At 47.4% G+C, this 13,457-nt stretch overlaps 1 protein-coding gene across 4 annotated transcripts in view; it reads left to right on the top strand.

Annotated features, from left to right (window-relative positions):
* The first annotated feature begins 855 nt into the window (after positions 1 to 855).
* rnf220b (ring finger protein 220b) overlaps positions 856 to 13,457 on the top strand; it is a 28,712-nt gene continuing 16,110 nt past the window's right edge. For 2 of the 4 annotated variants that reach the window (XM_042224233.1, XM_042224231.1), the window contains exons 1-2: positions 857 to 1,189; positions 2,295 to 2,906. In XM_042224233.1, coding sequence (XP_042080167.1) covers positions 2,315 to 2,906 — 592 coding nt within the window. In that variant the 5' untranslated portion in view covers positions 857 to 1,189; positions 2,295 to 2,314. Of the gene's footprint in view, positions 1,190 to 1,230; positions 1,392 to 2,294; positions 2,907 to 13,457 lie in introns of those variants that run through there. The other 2 variants (XM_042224232.1, XM_005930964.2) reach the window with 2 other exon arrangements.

The raw sequence follows: 13,457 nt of genomic DNA, 5'->3' as shown, positions 1-13,457 counted from the left end.
TTAGATTAGCAGTGTAAAGCCTCTGGATTGGCTCGAGGGAATAAGGAATTATTTCAATTACATTATTTCAAAAAGTCTTTAAGCAATACCAATACCGATAAAAACAAATTAAGAGTGATTTGGGCTGATTTGTGGCGCTCTGAGCTGTTCTTTCTGACAATGTGCTGGAAATCAGATATGAATAATGTAGATATTACGCCGCGCGTAATGTGTTGGACTTGAAAGCAGATTATCTGTGACAAATAATACCATTGGTTTGCACTGTGTCTCATCAAAAGGGAATATTCCCAAGTGTCAATCACACAGGCTGGCGACTGTACATGCTCAGTGAGCCACGGAGGAGCAGATAACTCATTTACCTGCCATTCAAAGCAGCGGCGCCACACGCGCTCGCTCGCGCGTGCGCGGGCGCACAGAAAGCGATGAGTTGGTGAACTTAGTATATAGCACTAATGCACTGAAAGCAGCTGAAAAGTTTAATTTTGGTGCATGCATGTCCTTCATAAACTCAGATTGATGTGGTGGATTCGACTCTGCGAGTTAAGAAGCGCAGGTGACAATAACCGGATATTCACGAGTTTTCAGTGAAAGTTACCACGTTTGATTCTATATTCGCAGATATAATCTGACACTTTTAATCCCTCAAGTTCTCTTCTTATCCCCACCCACCCCTACTCTGTGGGCAGCTGATAAGTGCATTTTTCTTTTGACTCAATTTCACTGTAACTCACCTTAAACGAGGACGAGAAATTGAATGTGTCCATCGCACGCGGCGTGTCTCAGGGGGAGAGCGCGGAGGAGAGAGGGGTGGGGGGGACGAGGCTACAGAGAAAGAGGGCAGGGTAAAGTGGAAAGACAGGGGTGGAGGGGGGATTGTCACACAGAGCGCACAGACCAACAGAGACAGACCGACCCGCAGCCAGTCCACTCACTGATGCCTCGATCCTGCGCAGGAACACAGCAGCTACGCGCCTCATCTCAGCCTTAACTCGTAAACACTCACAACATCTGGAGGAGGACCGACAAAGCCGACGCTGCCCGCAGCTGCAGGTCTTTTTCCCTCTCTCGTTCCTGCGTAACCGGGAGAAAGTGCCGCGTCCTTGAAATTAACTGTAACTTGGAAGAAAGGCAAAGTGAGAAAGAGAGAGAGTTGGCGGCGAAATAAATCTCGCTTCGAGACTTCATCACGGTAAGTGCTGACTGATGCTTCGCGATAATTCCAGTGATTACGCCTTCATTTGGTTTAATTGGTTTAATTGGCTTTTTGATTGCCATGTGTTCTGGTGTGAGCTTTTGTTGTGTGTGTTTTCCCAAAGTTAGGGAACTTGTGAGCTTACTGAGAAAAAAGCCCCCACTTTTATAACACACTCGTGGAAAGACTTGGAAAAACGGTAGGAGGCTAATTCCTGGGATAAACCGGGGTCACATTTGCGCTCTTGGACGCGAGCAGAAAGTACGAGGCGCTGAAAAACTGTCAGTAATTTGCAACGTTTCGTCTGTATTTTGCCAGTTTGTTCATTTAGGGGCTTTTTTTGTTTTAAAAAAATTAAGTCGTTTTTGTCCCTCTTAAGAGTCCCAACTTTTATTTTGTTTTTGGTAAATTCCCTGAATAGTTTTGCTCCTGATGTAAGAAAAAAAAGTGGTTGTGTGGGCCCAAACCTTTTCCCTGTTTGAGGCCTCTCATCATTTCATATGAAGCGCACTTTTTCAAACTTCTCAATAACTAAAGCGGATCAGTCTTTTGCGCGTCAGCACAGATTACTTTTGTGCCTTAGAACAAAAAAGAATAAAAACAACAACAAAAATATTCCTAGAATTTAATTTTACCGGACACATTTGTCTTGATTTTTTCTCTTTTCAAGTCTGAAAGAAGAAGGAGAAAAAAGAATCGTCGTCTTTCCCAAATGCGTTTGCATGATTTCCCCAATTTAATCGCTTAGACTTCGCTATCAAAATGATCCTTTGCAGGCTCCAGCTACGTGTGTGTTTTATTGGCAATTTATTCCCGTCGTAATTATTTACAGGCGCAGTAGGCCTCCTCAAACCCATTTTTCTGCTGAAATTAGTCGAAACCTGTAATTGTAAAAATGCCTCACAAAAGCAGCTGGGTGTATTTCACAAAATGAAGAAATCAAGATCTTGTCGTTAAAGAGGACATCAAACAATTTCCTGTAAATTTGACAAAATGAAATAATTTCCTGTCTGCCTAACAACAGTCACTGAGAATCATTTCTTCTTGTGTCTCATCCAAACACTTTTCTCTCTCCTCTCCTTTTGTCTCCTCGTCTTCTCAGAACCAGCATAAAGGAGGTGAATGGACCTCCACCGCCCCTTCAAGATGGACAGCCCCTCCTACCTACCGGCTCCACTGGCGTCCCCTGCCCTGATGGTCCTAGCTTCCACTGCAGAGTCTGGCCGAGACGCCTCTGTCCCCTGCCAAGCGCCGAGGCCCTTCGGCGTCCCCGTCTCTGTGGAGAAGGACCTCCACCTCCCCTTCCCTTCAGCCTCCTACACGTTTACCTCCATGTATCAGCGCCAGGGCCCCATGTCAGGCACCTTTTCATCCCGAGACTTCCCGGCCTCCCTGCTCCACCTGCACCCACAGTTCACCCCACCAAACCTGGACTGCTCCACCCTGGGCATGCTCAACCACAGCGGTGTGGGCGCCTTCCGGCCTTTCTCCTCGCCTCAAGATGAGAGGGAGTCCGGGGGTTACCAGTCTGCTTTCACCCCCGCCAAGAGGCTGAAAAGCTGCTTTCCAGAGGTGGAGGGGAAGGAGTTTGACTTTGGCTCCCTCGGAGGCTCCCTCAAAGCTGGGGAGGAGTCGGGGAGGAAGCTGTTCTCCATGTCCGGCCTGCTGTCTGATGGAGAGGCTTCATCGAGCCCCGAGGAGCGCAAAGAGCACAGTGAGTGAGACGCACACGACGCACTGTTATGTTTGCACAATTCTCCCAGCTCGTATCTAAAGAGAAAGCGCAGTCACTCATCGGGCTTCTTTAAAGTATGCAGCGTTTAACCAGCACATCAAAGGCTTTGCTCGCCCCTGACATGACAGGGCCAATGAGGGTAACATATCCTCTGCAGCTGCATCCACTAAAGGTGACAAATTGAAAGGAGCTTTTGTGAGTAAAGGCATATCTGAAAACATTTCCCCCTTCTGCACTTTAGTCGTCAGCATGTAGTCGGGCAAAGTGTTTACAGAGGCAGGCTGTGAGCGGCTTCCACACAAATAAATTGAACGCTGTCACTTATTCAGCTCAGTGATCATTAGCCACATATGACCATTAGGGCTGTTGGAAGTCAGATTTCTCTTGGTGGCTGAGGAACACAAATACATGGGAGCGTGTGGAGGGTTAACACGGGAGGAGTGAGAGTTGGAACGAATGACACCCTGTCAGAGATAACGAGGTGGCAGAGATAGAGAGGAAGGGATGGAGGAGGATACAGAAAAAGAGAGAGGGAGACGTGGCGATGCGCCTCAGCCTGAGCTTCCCTACGACAACCCTCAGCTCAATATGGCCGCCCACACCAGCCGTCTGATTTGTTGACAAATGAGTGGGAGAGGTGTCAGTCAGCGTGCCGCAGAGGGAGAGACGCTCCTCATTACTCCCAGGGATAATTGCCCAACGACGCGGGGGCACAACACTCGCCTCAGAGGCAGCGGGGAGGGAGTGAAGGAGCCAGAGTCGGGGAGGCGATGCTAGGCATGATGGGAAATCAAACCCCCTCAGTGGCGGTCGCCAAAGGGGAGCGCCTGACAGATGAAAGGGACCAGGGAGGAGAGAGAGGAGAGAGCACCCAAAGGCTCAGCAGATCAGAGGGGGACACCATCGAAAATAATGACAATGAGAGGGAGCGGGGGGTGGGGGTGAGATGGAGAGGGGGCAAAGGCGGGGGGGGAGATACGCGCTCTCGTACATTTCACCTAAAGGAAACTTTCATCCCACACATAAAGGGCGGCAGCAGGGACGAGTCGTCTTAAGAAAAGTTTGGATTGTGCGCCGTGTGTGTGTCTCTATGCATATGTGCTCGTCTTTGTGCAAACTTGCTGATTTTGTCGTCGGCTGGTAGCTGAGTGACAGGGCCAGGGAGGCGGAGTGGCAGCGAGGAATCTCAATATGGAATTTTAATAAGGACAGGGAAAGACGAGATGCCAGCCGGCGCGCTGGTGTGAGAGGTGTGTCTGCCTGACAGTGTTTGCTCGGCGCGCTCGTGCGTGCGCGCTTACCTCCTGATTTTGGGAATCTCATTTGGGGAATGTTGACAAGGACAAAAGACGGGGTCGACTGGAACATGGGGAGCATCTCTGTGCCAAAGGAAAAATGGATTCATGCACATTGGAAGCTGCTTTTCCAGCTTTATCCAATTAGATTGCAGCTCGGGCAAACTAAGAGCCTTAATGCAATTGAGCTCCCAGCACTTTCCTAAGTCTGACATACACTTGTTCCTCTTGACTGGGTAACAGACAGTCACTTCAGGACCAAAAGTCTTAAGTGTTAAGCTTGAAATCTTCTTTGGGTGCGAGAGCGTCTGCTGCTCGCACACAGCGGCAGCAGACGCTCTCGCGGAAGTACGAAGCAGACCATAAAATCCTACCTTTAGTTTTTTCATCAATGCAGAGTTTGCTTCTTTTTAAATCTTCATTTAGCATTTTCGGCCCTTTGTACTGAGACCCTCTGTGGCTCCGCAGCACACCTGAATATTTAAACCGGGTCCTGTAAACATACAAAAGCATTGATATTGTCAGAACACACAGTAACTAATGGCTTTTCACTGTGTGAGATTCCTCCTCAGTGTTTTCCATCAGCAGAAAGATCTGCAGGAGTTTTTGTCTCCAGCAGTGCGCACAGGTGACCACGCGTTTTGCTTCCTCTCATGTTTCTTTGTCAGTCCAGACAAGCAAGCGGGTACACCGTACCTCTCCCCACCTGCCTCGCCTGTCATTGCCATCGGCCACCTTTTCTGTCCATTTAGTGTCTTCCTCGTGTCGATTTCCCCTCCCAGGCTCGCCGCCGTTTTATCAGGGAAGGTCTGAGATGCACGGTGTGCTCTGACAGCTGTTCAAACAGCCACGCTCGCTTTCAAAGGGCAGATGTCTTCACTGGAGCGAGTCATGCTTATTTTCCTCAGGGAGACGCTTCCCACTGCAGGACTGAGCTGGAACTAAAATGTTCCTTTACCAGAAACATGAGTTTGGGAAACCGGAGGAGTAGAGTGGCAAAAAACATGCCAGGGCCAGATGCTGCATGTGCGTACGTGCATGCGTGTGCGTACGTGCATGTGTGTGCGTCTCACAGTGGTGGCAAAGCTAAGTGACAGCTGTGATAATGGGAGCCAGATGTTTGAGAGCACTAGTGTTGTGATGCAGCACTTAAACGGCGGATTCAGCTGCCAGAACACCTTCACCTGCAGAAATCATGCGAAGGCAAACAGAATATTAAAAACAGCAGATAACAAAACTTTTAATTAAACTTTTCTTTGGTAAATAAAAAACGTCCTTGTCAGTTGTAAATCTTTAGCACTGTTTGGTGTATTTCACAAACGGCCTCTCCAAAACGTGACTGTACTTTATACTGCATGTTTACTTGTGTCAGGTTGGAAAAAATGATGAATGAAAGCCTAAACGATCTCCTGAGCGAGTGCCGAGCCTGCATGCAAGAAGGGCCACACTCGGCCTTTGAATGAGCCGCTGGAGGCGTTACCCTCACTCGGAAGAGAAGGCTCCGAGAGTCTCACCTGAGTCTCACCTGAAACGACGTCCCGCGGGAAGGTATCAGCGGGGAAACATTTAAGCATGACACACTCGGAGGAGTCTCCACCAGATGCGCTCAGTGTGCAAGTGTCCTCCACGGTTGGTTACTCACGGGTTGTTGGCACGCCGTGCGGCTCGAGCAGAATCGATATTCGCCTTAGACGCGGCGCGTGGCACATGATGGGTTTGAGCTCATTCCAAACGAAGCTTATCTGCTGCGAGTTTGGGTGAACATGAGTTTATTTATCATTTCTTAGGAAGTGAATTAAGGACTGCTGGTGTTGCTTCGGTCATGAAAATACGAATATTGTCAGCTTCTGCAGCCACCACGAACGCACATTTAAAAAATGTACTTATTGTGCTTGTAATTTGTCTTACACGTTCACACCTCTGCCTCTCTCGTACTGCAGTTGTTTCTGCTGATTTGATAAGAAGGACTCGCCTGCCGTGTTTTGTGTGCAGCTGTCGTTGAAGGCTGTTCATATCGAGCTGAGCTTCTCGTTGAAAGACGCAGTGTTTACATCCCCCAGCAGACCACAGGAGATCAATAGCAGCCACTCAATGCTCATGCATACACATATAGTACCTGCTATAATTCCCTATGTGTACACTCCTTATCTGGCAGACTAGCATATGGACTGCATGCATCAACAGTCACGCTAACCTTATGCGTCAGGGCAGGGTTTGTTCTTTGCTATGATTTTGTTTTTCTCTGCTGTGAGAAAAGTTCATTGCAAAAAGTGACGTTTTGTAAAAATAGGAGGCAGGAAATGAAGAACTAAAGGAAATAAGACCACATTTATTGGAAAGTACGGTGTAGAAAAAAAGTGTAGCATCATTTTCTCCCGTCTGAAAATAAAAAAATAACAAAATAAAAAATGTCTGAAATGTCACCGGGCAGCTTCACACACAGAGAGGCGATGCTGAGTCTGTTTAAAGTTGCATGGTGTAAGCACTTCGTACGCTGACCACACTGCAGTCTTGTTCCTGATCTTCGGCGCTCGGGGAGGAAGCATTACAATATTAATGGTGGCTGCGTTTGATGTGAGAGCACGTCGTGGTTGGCTGTTCCCCCTCCTGTTGTGATGGTGGTTTGTCCTCCTAATGTTCTCCCAACTAAAGAAGGCTTTCATCCTGGCAGGAGGGGAAAGTCTTCTCAGCTTTTTTGGTTCTACCTCCTTCTCTCCGTCGTATGAAGGCTGGAAGCAGGGAGCTTGTCTTGGTGTAGAAGTGCGCTGTGTGGTCCCATATATGTTTGTGCATGTGCGAATGGAGTGTGCAGCATTTGTGTGTGTGTAGGCGTTCTCTACACATGCCAGCGTCTTCAGGAGGCTGTGGACCACACTGCTCGTCACAGACAGACGAGACTTCTGTGGGTCTGGAAGCAGATTTTACAGTAGCACGGGGGAGGAGGGGGGAGGAGGGGGTCTTTTTTTGCAGTGACCATCAGCACCTGTTAGACGGTCAACAGAACATGAGTCACAACACATCTTGTAGTTGATGCCTCTGCCTCCGTCTCCTGCCGTGATCGTCCCACACGAGCTGGTGTGGCTGCAGAGTGGAAGGCTCGAGTGTGAGACATCGAGGTAAAGAGCGAGAGTTGTAACGAGCGCGGGGCTCAGAGGTCGTTAACACAGCCTCCTCGTTGAAACGAACGCCTTCTTTCCATCTTTTCTTTGCTCCGTTTCTGCTTTTCTGTACGTGCAGCTGATCGACCTGCTGCCTGTGATCTCACATCAAAGCCTTCGTACGTGTGTGTGCGCATAGGAAACGCTCGGGGTAAAGATGGCGTTTCGCTAGATTGAATCTGTGTTGGTAAGAAGTAGCACACACACACACACACACACACACACACACACACACACACGTCCTTCGTCCTGTCCCTGGAGCTTAACAAATCAGCGAGGCAGATAGGGAGGGCATGAAGGCCAAATTCTGGGGTTAAACACATGCCGCTGAGGAGACAGACAGCAAGACCCCACCGATCCTGCATGCTTGGATAACAGCCAGCAACCAACTCATATATATGATGGAAACTATACGTGTGTGTGTGTAAGCGCTTGTCTGCCAGTGACACACACAGACCTCATTACAGCATGTCAATTGTGCTTGTTGCAAGTCTCCCAGCTGTGGAGGAGCTCGACAAAAGCCAATAAGTGAAAGGCACGCCAGGCGTGGTAGTTTCACCTCCCAGATACACGACTTCCTGACATCACTCAGTGGCTCAGGGAGCAGGATTGGCACTTTTTGTTGATTAACAAGTGCGCATTTTTTGGGGTGATTCAAAAAATAAAAAATGAATGAAGGGAAAATGACTTCAGGGGCCTGGAAAATGTCAGCGTATCCATATAAGAGACACCAGCAGTTTACTCCAGTGAGCAACAAATTGAGAGTTTGAACTTTTATGAATAATTGTCATTTTGCCCAGTAGGATGGTAAATTCTCCTGCTATAAAATGCAGCGTTATGCACTGTGGGACTGTTAGCACAAAGTGGTTTATACACCACGGGCTCCTGTCTCTGCCTTCCAGTGTGGGAATTTCTTGACGGCGTTGTGTAGTGCATAAATTTCACACTCCGAGTTGGGAAACTCAAACAACTCAGCAAACAGGGAGTGATTTTATACACTGAAAGTTGGGGTGGGGGGTTATATAACCACGTTCCTGCACAGGAAACGGCACAGATTACTTCCACGTGCATCCTAAAGACCCTCTGATCGATCAAGTCGCTTCCAGCGGTGCTTAACTGTTTGCCCAACTCTCTGCTATGCACCTCTGCCTGAAAGGTCAAAGTTTAGCAGGACTGACCCCTCACCCCGCTGTGTAGGGGTGTAAACACTCCCCCAGTTCTCCACAGAGAGCTGCATTGGGTCTCAGCCATAAATCACAGCTCTGATAATTGGTAGGAAAGCAGCAGTCCAGCAGTATATAACCTTTTACGTGTCGTCTCAGGTCTTTATTATGGTGCTAATGAGTGGCCGTGGAGCAGGGTTAGAGCTGCAAGCAAAAGGGGAGGAGACGAGGTTCGCCTCAGTAAAACACGGGCGACTTACACTCACACACATAAAAATACATCAGCACAGAAGCTCAGTGCATCATCTGTACCTCGTCTTGAGGAGATGCCAAGCTGCACACAGGGAGGAAGGATATGCACATATTCAAACATTCCCTTACACACACATGCATATGCAACGAAACCGGCGCACGCAGCGGCTGGCGGGCTCAGCAGTGTCCATTACAGGCTGCCATTAGTATGGAGATTGTGCTAATTGTCCCCGCAGACCACACAGGCAGCGCTCGGCAGGCCGGCTGCGAGTCTGTGAAGCCGAGTGAGAGCAGAGACTCTTTATACGTCCTATTGTCTCGGTCACGACCCTATTAGCCCAATCACAAATCAATCGCTGAATGATTATGGGATACATGCTGTGGATTGTTTCAATGCAAATGCTGCCATCCTGAGACTCACAGAGGCTGATCTTACATAACGCTGTCAAAGCGCTGCTGTAATAATCCCGCCGACATCTGAAAAATGAGATCCGCACTCAGATGTGCAGTGCAATTGTGCCAGCTGTGAATCCCCAGGAGTTTTATTTGAACAGGTTTCAAAAGAAGGCGTAATTATATTGTTATTAGAAAAAAAAGATTGTCGTGTAAGGAAACAGGAAGTTCAAAGTGCCAGAAATCTGTGTTTGCTTACTCGAAACATTATGAGATCCTTTCAGGATTGCCCTGAATGCTCACCATGGAATCAAACAAGAACACTAAGCAGCTCTTCTAAGTTTGCTCGTGTTAGCGCCGGGCTCCGTATAAAGTGCTTCGAGGCAGCTGCTGCTGTGCTTTGGCATTAAATAAATAAATCAGACTGATGTTGATGCTGGATCATTATCACATCAGCTGAGGGTTAGAGCTGCTTCTGAGCCGACCTTGGTGCGTGTTGCCCGGTTCAGTCCAGTCTCCTGATCAGTCATGTGGAGGAGAGTGAACTGTGAGCGGCGCCTGCGTGACCTCGCGGAGTGACAACACAGCGGAGAAGATCTACACCCGCTGGCGCTGCCACCGGCCTCTTTGTTCTCCTGTGTTTGCTGACGGGGGGGCTCACACGGCGCTGCGCTCACCACGGCTACACGGCAGTGAGTGTAAATGACACACACACTGAGATGTGTGTTTGCAGACACATTTCTTACCAGTCGCACACAAAAACAGCAAAAGCCTTTACAGCTTGTCCCCTCTGCTCAGAGCCTTGTATTAAAGCTCACTATATCTTTTTCCTAACAAGGCATCTGAGCCGGGAGAGGCGCCCGTCTGTGCCGGGGTGCCTCACACTGCAGGCTGAGATGTTGCGCCCTTTTGCCACAAAAGAAAACAGCAGCGTTATATATGGCTCACCTTTGTTTGCACTGTAATGGCTGATTGATGCAACGACTCACCTCTAAGGCAGTTGTTCTCACTTTGCTTGTTCGTCCTGTTGTAATTTGTCTCTTGTTTTCTTACTTCTACATAAACTGAAATGGAAATCTTTATTTTCACCTATAAAAGCGTGAACGCTAAAACAAGAACGACGAACATCAGCAAGTGCTTTCCTTCCTTGAAGAATACGTCGTCCTCGTGGATTTCTTTAGAATTTGGCGCTTTGTACACGATGAGTTATCGTGCACGATCAGCGCTTAAAAACCTCGCCTTTGTGTTTGCGGGTCACTGAAGAGAAGCTGCTCAATCATCTGTATCTTTCCAGCATTTGAAGATAAAACCATCGTCATCTGCTGTAATTGTTTGCTCCTCCAGGCAGACACAATAACATCCTCAGGAAGTGTGACTAACCCAAACACAGGTGTGTCACACACCAGGTGCTCGTGGTGCTCTCGTACCAGCAGCAGTCGCGCGGCGTTTCTGACAGTATCAGATCTTATCTCGAGGAGAGAGATGAGAGCGATAGGTCTTATCTGCAGCGATGCCCACGGACGAAGCCAAAGTAGGATGCTGTCCGCTCACACTGCTTTCAGGCCCGATGCGGGGTCCTTTTTTCCGGCTACACATTGCCTGGAAAAAACAAACCATTCAGACTTTGTTTGAAGTGTGCTACTAGTTAAGTCTCTCTAGAGTGCTGTTGCCTGATGCCACTGCTCACCTGCGCTGCACAAAGTGCATGTGGGACAGGTGTGTGATGGGAAAACAGGTGGGAGCGAGTTGGGCAGCGTATGCGCTTATTTGTGTCAAAATGACTTGGCTAAAGCAACAATCCAGTGTAGTAAGACGGCACAGTAACAGCTGTGGATCAGACTGATCAGGCTTTTTTCTTGGCAAACGCTGGCGTGCACGACTGCAGTCGTTTCAGAATGAAAACAGATTCTTTGTAACAGCATCTGCAGGGGTTTTGTTGGTTTTGAGCAAACTGTGCAATTTCCTCACGTTCAGGAGCTTTTAGTATTAATCACCTGAAAGACAGTAAGTTATTATTTCTCTGACTGTTGTTACTAAATGTGCGATCATTTCCTCTCTTGCTAACCAGATGAATTCTGTTCTTTCTTTATGAGCTCATCTTTCTCCTTTTAATCGGAGCATATTTTAATTGCCCCTTTTTTCCTGCCAGTCTTCATGCTGTATGTTTCCACTTTTAAACAAATGAAGCGAGTACAGGAGAACAAACAGAAAAATCTCAAGAAAAATGCTTGAATTCAGTTAGTTCAGGTAATTTAAGAGCAGCCTTCTTAAGGCTGATTGATGAAGAGTGATGATGATGATGATAATGATGCTGATCCATGCGATCAGTTTTATAAAAAATGCTTCCTTCTCAGAGAGCCGTGTTTTAAAGAAGCTGTAGAAGCAAAATCTTCATTTTTTCTCCTTTTTGTCCAATCAGTCGTAACAGCAGAGCTCATGTTATCTCTGTTTTTATTATACTCCAACAGCTTCTCTGTAGCCTCTCAGCACCGTCTGTGGGCCTCGTCTGCGTTTCCACAGCGTGCTTCATGCAACAGTTCAAATCGAGTTAATCTTTCTTTCCTGTTTTAAATAAGAGTGGCAGGTAGCGGTGGCTTTGCTCCTGTCGAGTTTTGCTGCGTTACAAACACTAAAATTCTGGCCTTACGATTGTTTAATGAGGCAAAGCTACGGTGCGTGCGTCTGCGTGTCACACCTGTCATCCACGCTCGTCTCCGGACCGGAGAACCGGACGAGGAGACGAGGTAGTAAAGTAAAAGAAAAGTCCGCGGACGCTCGAGTCACTTACATTTTATACTGTGCTGTTATTGTTTCAGTGTCAGAGTCCTGAACTGTGAGTGTGAGACACACACACACACACACACACACACACACACACACACACACACACACACACACACACACACACACACACACACACTGTTTGTCTCGGACTGTTTAGAAAAGTCGAGTCCTTGCAAGCAACAGAGCAATCCCCTCATTTTCTCCTTATTAAGCACTAATTGAGAGAACGAGTGAGAAGGGAAATGAAAATGAGACGTGATGAGGACGCCACGGAATAATAGGAGAGAGCGAGCGAGCATTAATGTGTATTAATCAGTGGTCTGGGTAATAGCGATCTGTATTTTTGGAGTGATGTGTCTGTTAGCGTCTCTTTCTGTCATCCTGCCTCTTTCTCATAAACACCTGTGCTAAAGAAACACTGCAGAAATCATTGATCCATTGATTGAACATTAATGATTGTTTGCTACATAAAAGAAATATTGCATTAACCAGATCAGAGGAGTTGCAGTTGCTAACGTGCAGGAAACCTTTGCTACTGCTGGAAGGCTTTTCTGACAATTTGCTGGTGTTTTCCCGACTTTCAGAGGCCAGCTCAAACACCTGCTTATTCCACCCTTACTTTAGAGGAGAGTGGTGGCCACTGTGTCGTAGATATTGTCATCGAATTGTCATATTTCTCTTCTCCCTCCTGGCAAAAATACATTTAAGTTAAACTTTGAAAACTGCAGAGGGAGATTGGTTGCCTTTAGAGTCTTGAGAGAGCTTCAGGTTTTGACAGAGTGAGACAGAGCCGGATATCTGTGTGTTTCAGGCTGTCTTGTGAGTGCAGGTTGTCGCCATCAGAATGACTGACAGACCGCCGGTGAACGGCTCTGTCGCTGTCCGTTGTCACTGGCTTCCTGATCCAAAGTGACGGCATGACTTTGACAGACAGCGCTCAGCAAAAGCATGCCAGAGTCGAGAGCTGACACTTTGTGGCCCGCAGTTTTAGCCCTTTTCTTGTAAGCTGATTTCATTGCTGTGCAGCTGGTTTGGGTTTTTCCCTGTAATGGTTGTTTCAGGAATAAGGTGTTCAGAGTAACTAATACAAAGAAGTTACATCAAGTCAGGACCACTTTGAAAATGTACAAAGGAAAGTTTGACCTGATTTGAAGTTTGGCTGATCCAGTGACCCAAACAGACGCTCGGTTACCAAATTACACTGCGTTTGATCCTCACGTGAACAAAGAACCACATCACAGCTCTCTAAAAAGCGTAAAATAGCACCAGTAAGTCTGAGCAAATGTCCTGCACATATTTAAGTCTTAATGGCTCATTAAAATATTAAAGTCTCAGCTTAAAAAAGTCTGTTTTTATAGTGTGAAAAGATCGGGGGGGGGGGGGGTTATACCTGACTGTCCCCCGACTTCCTCTAAACCTCAATATTTACTGAAACTCAGTTTTCTCTTAATCTTAAGTGAACCTTAGCGTTGTCGCATCATGTAA

The sequence above is a fragment of the Haplochromis burtoni genome, unplaced genomic scaffold (assembly GCF_018398535.1).
Source record: "Haplochromis burtoni strain Fernald_Lab_line unplaced genomic scaffold, NCSU_Asbu1 Contig_133, whole genome shotgun sequence".
Classification (NCBI taxonomy): domain Eukaryota; kingdom Metazoa; phylum Chordata; class Actinopteri; order Cichliformes; family Cichlidae; genus Haplochromis; species Haplochromis burtoni.
The sequence above is the reverse complement of the archived record's forward strand: the minus strand, read 5'-3'. Positions and strand labels throughout refer to the sequence as shown.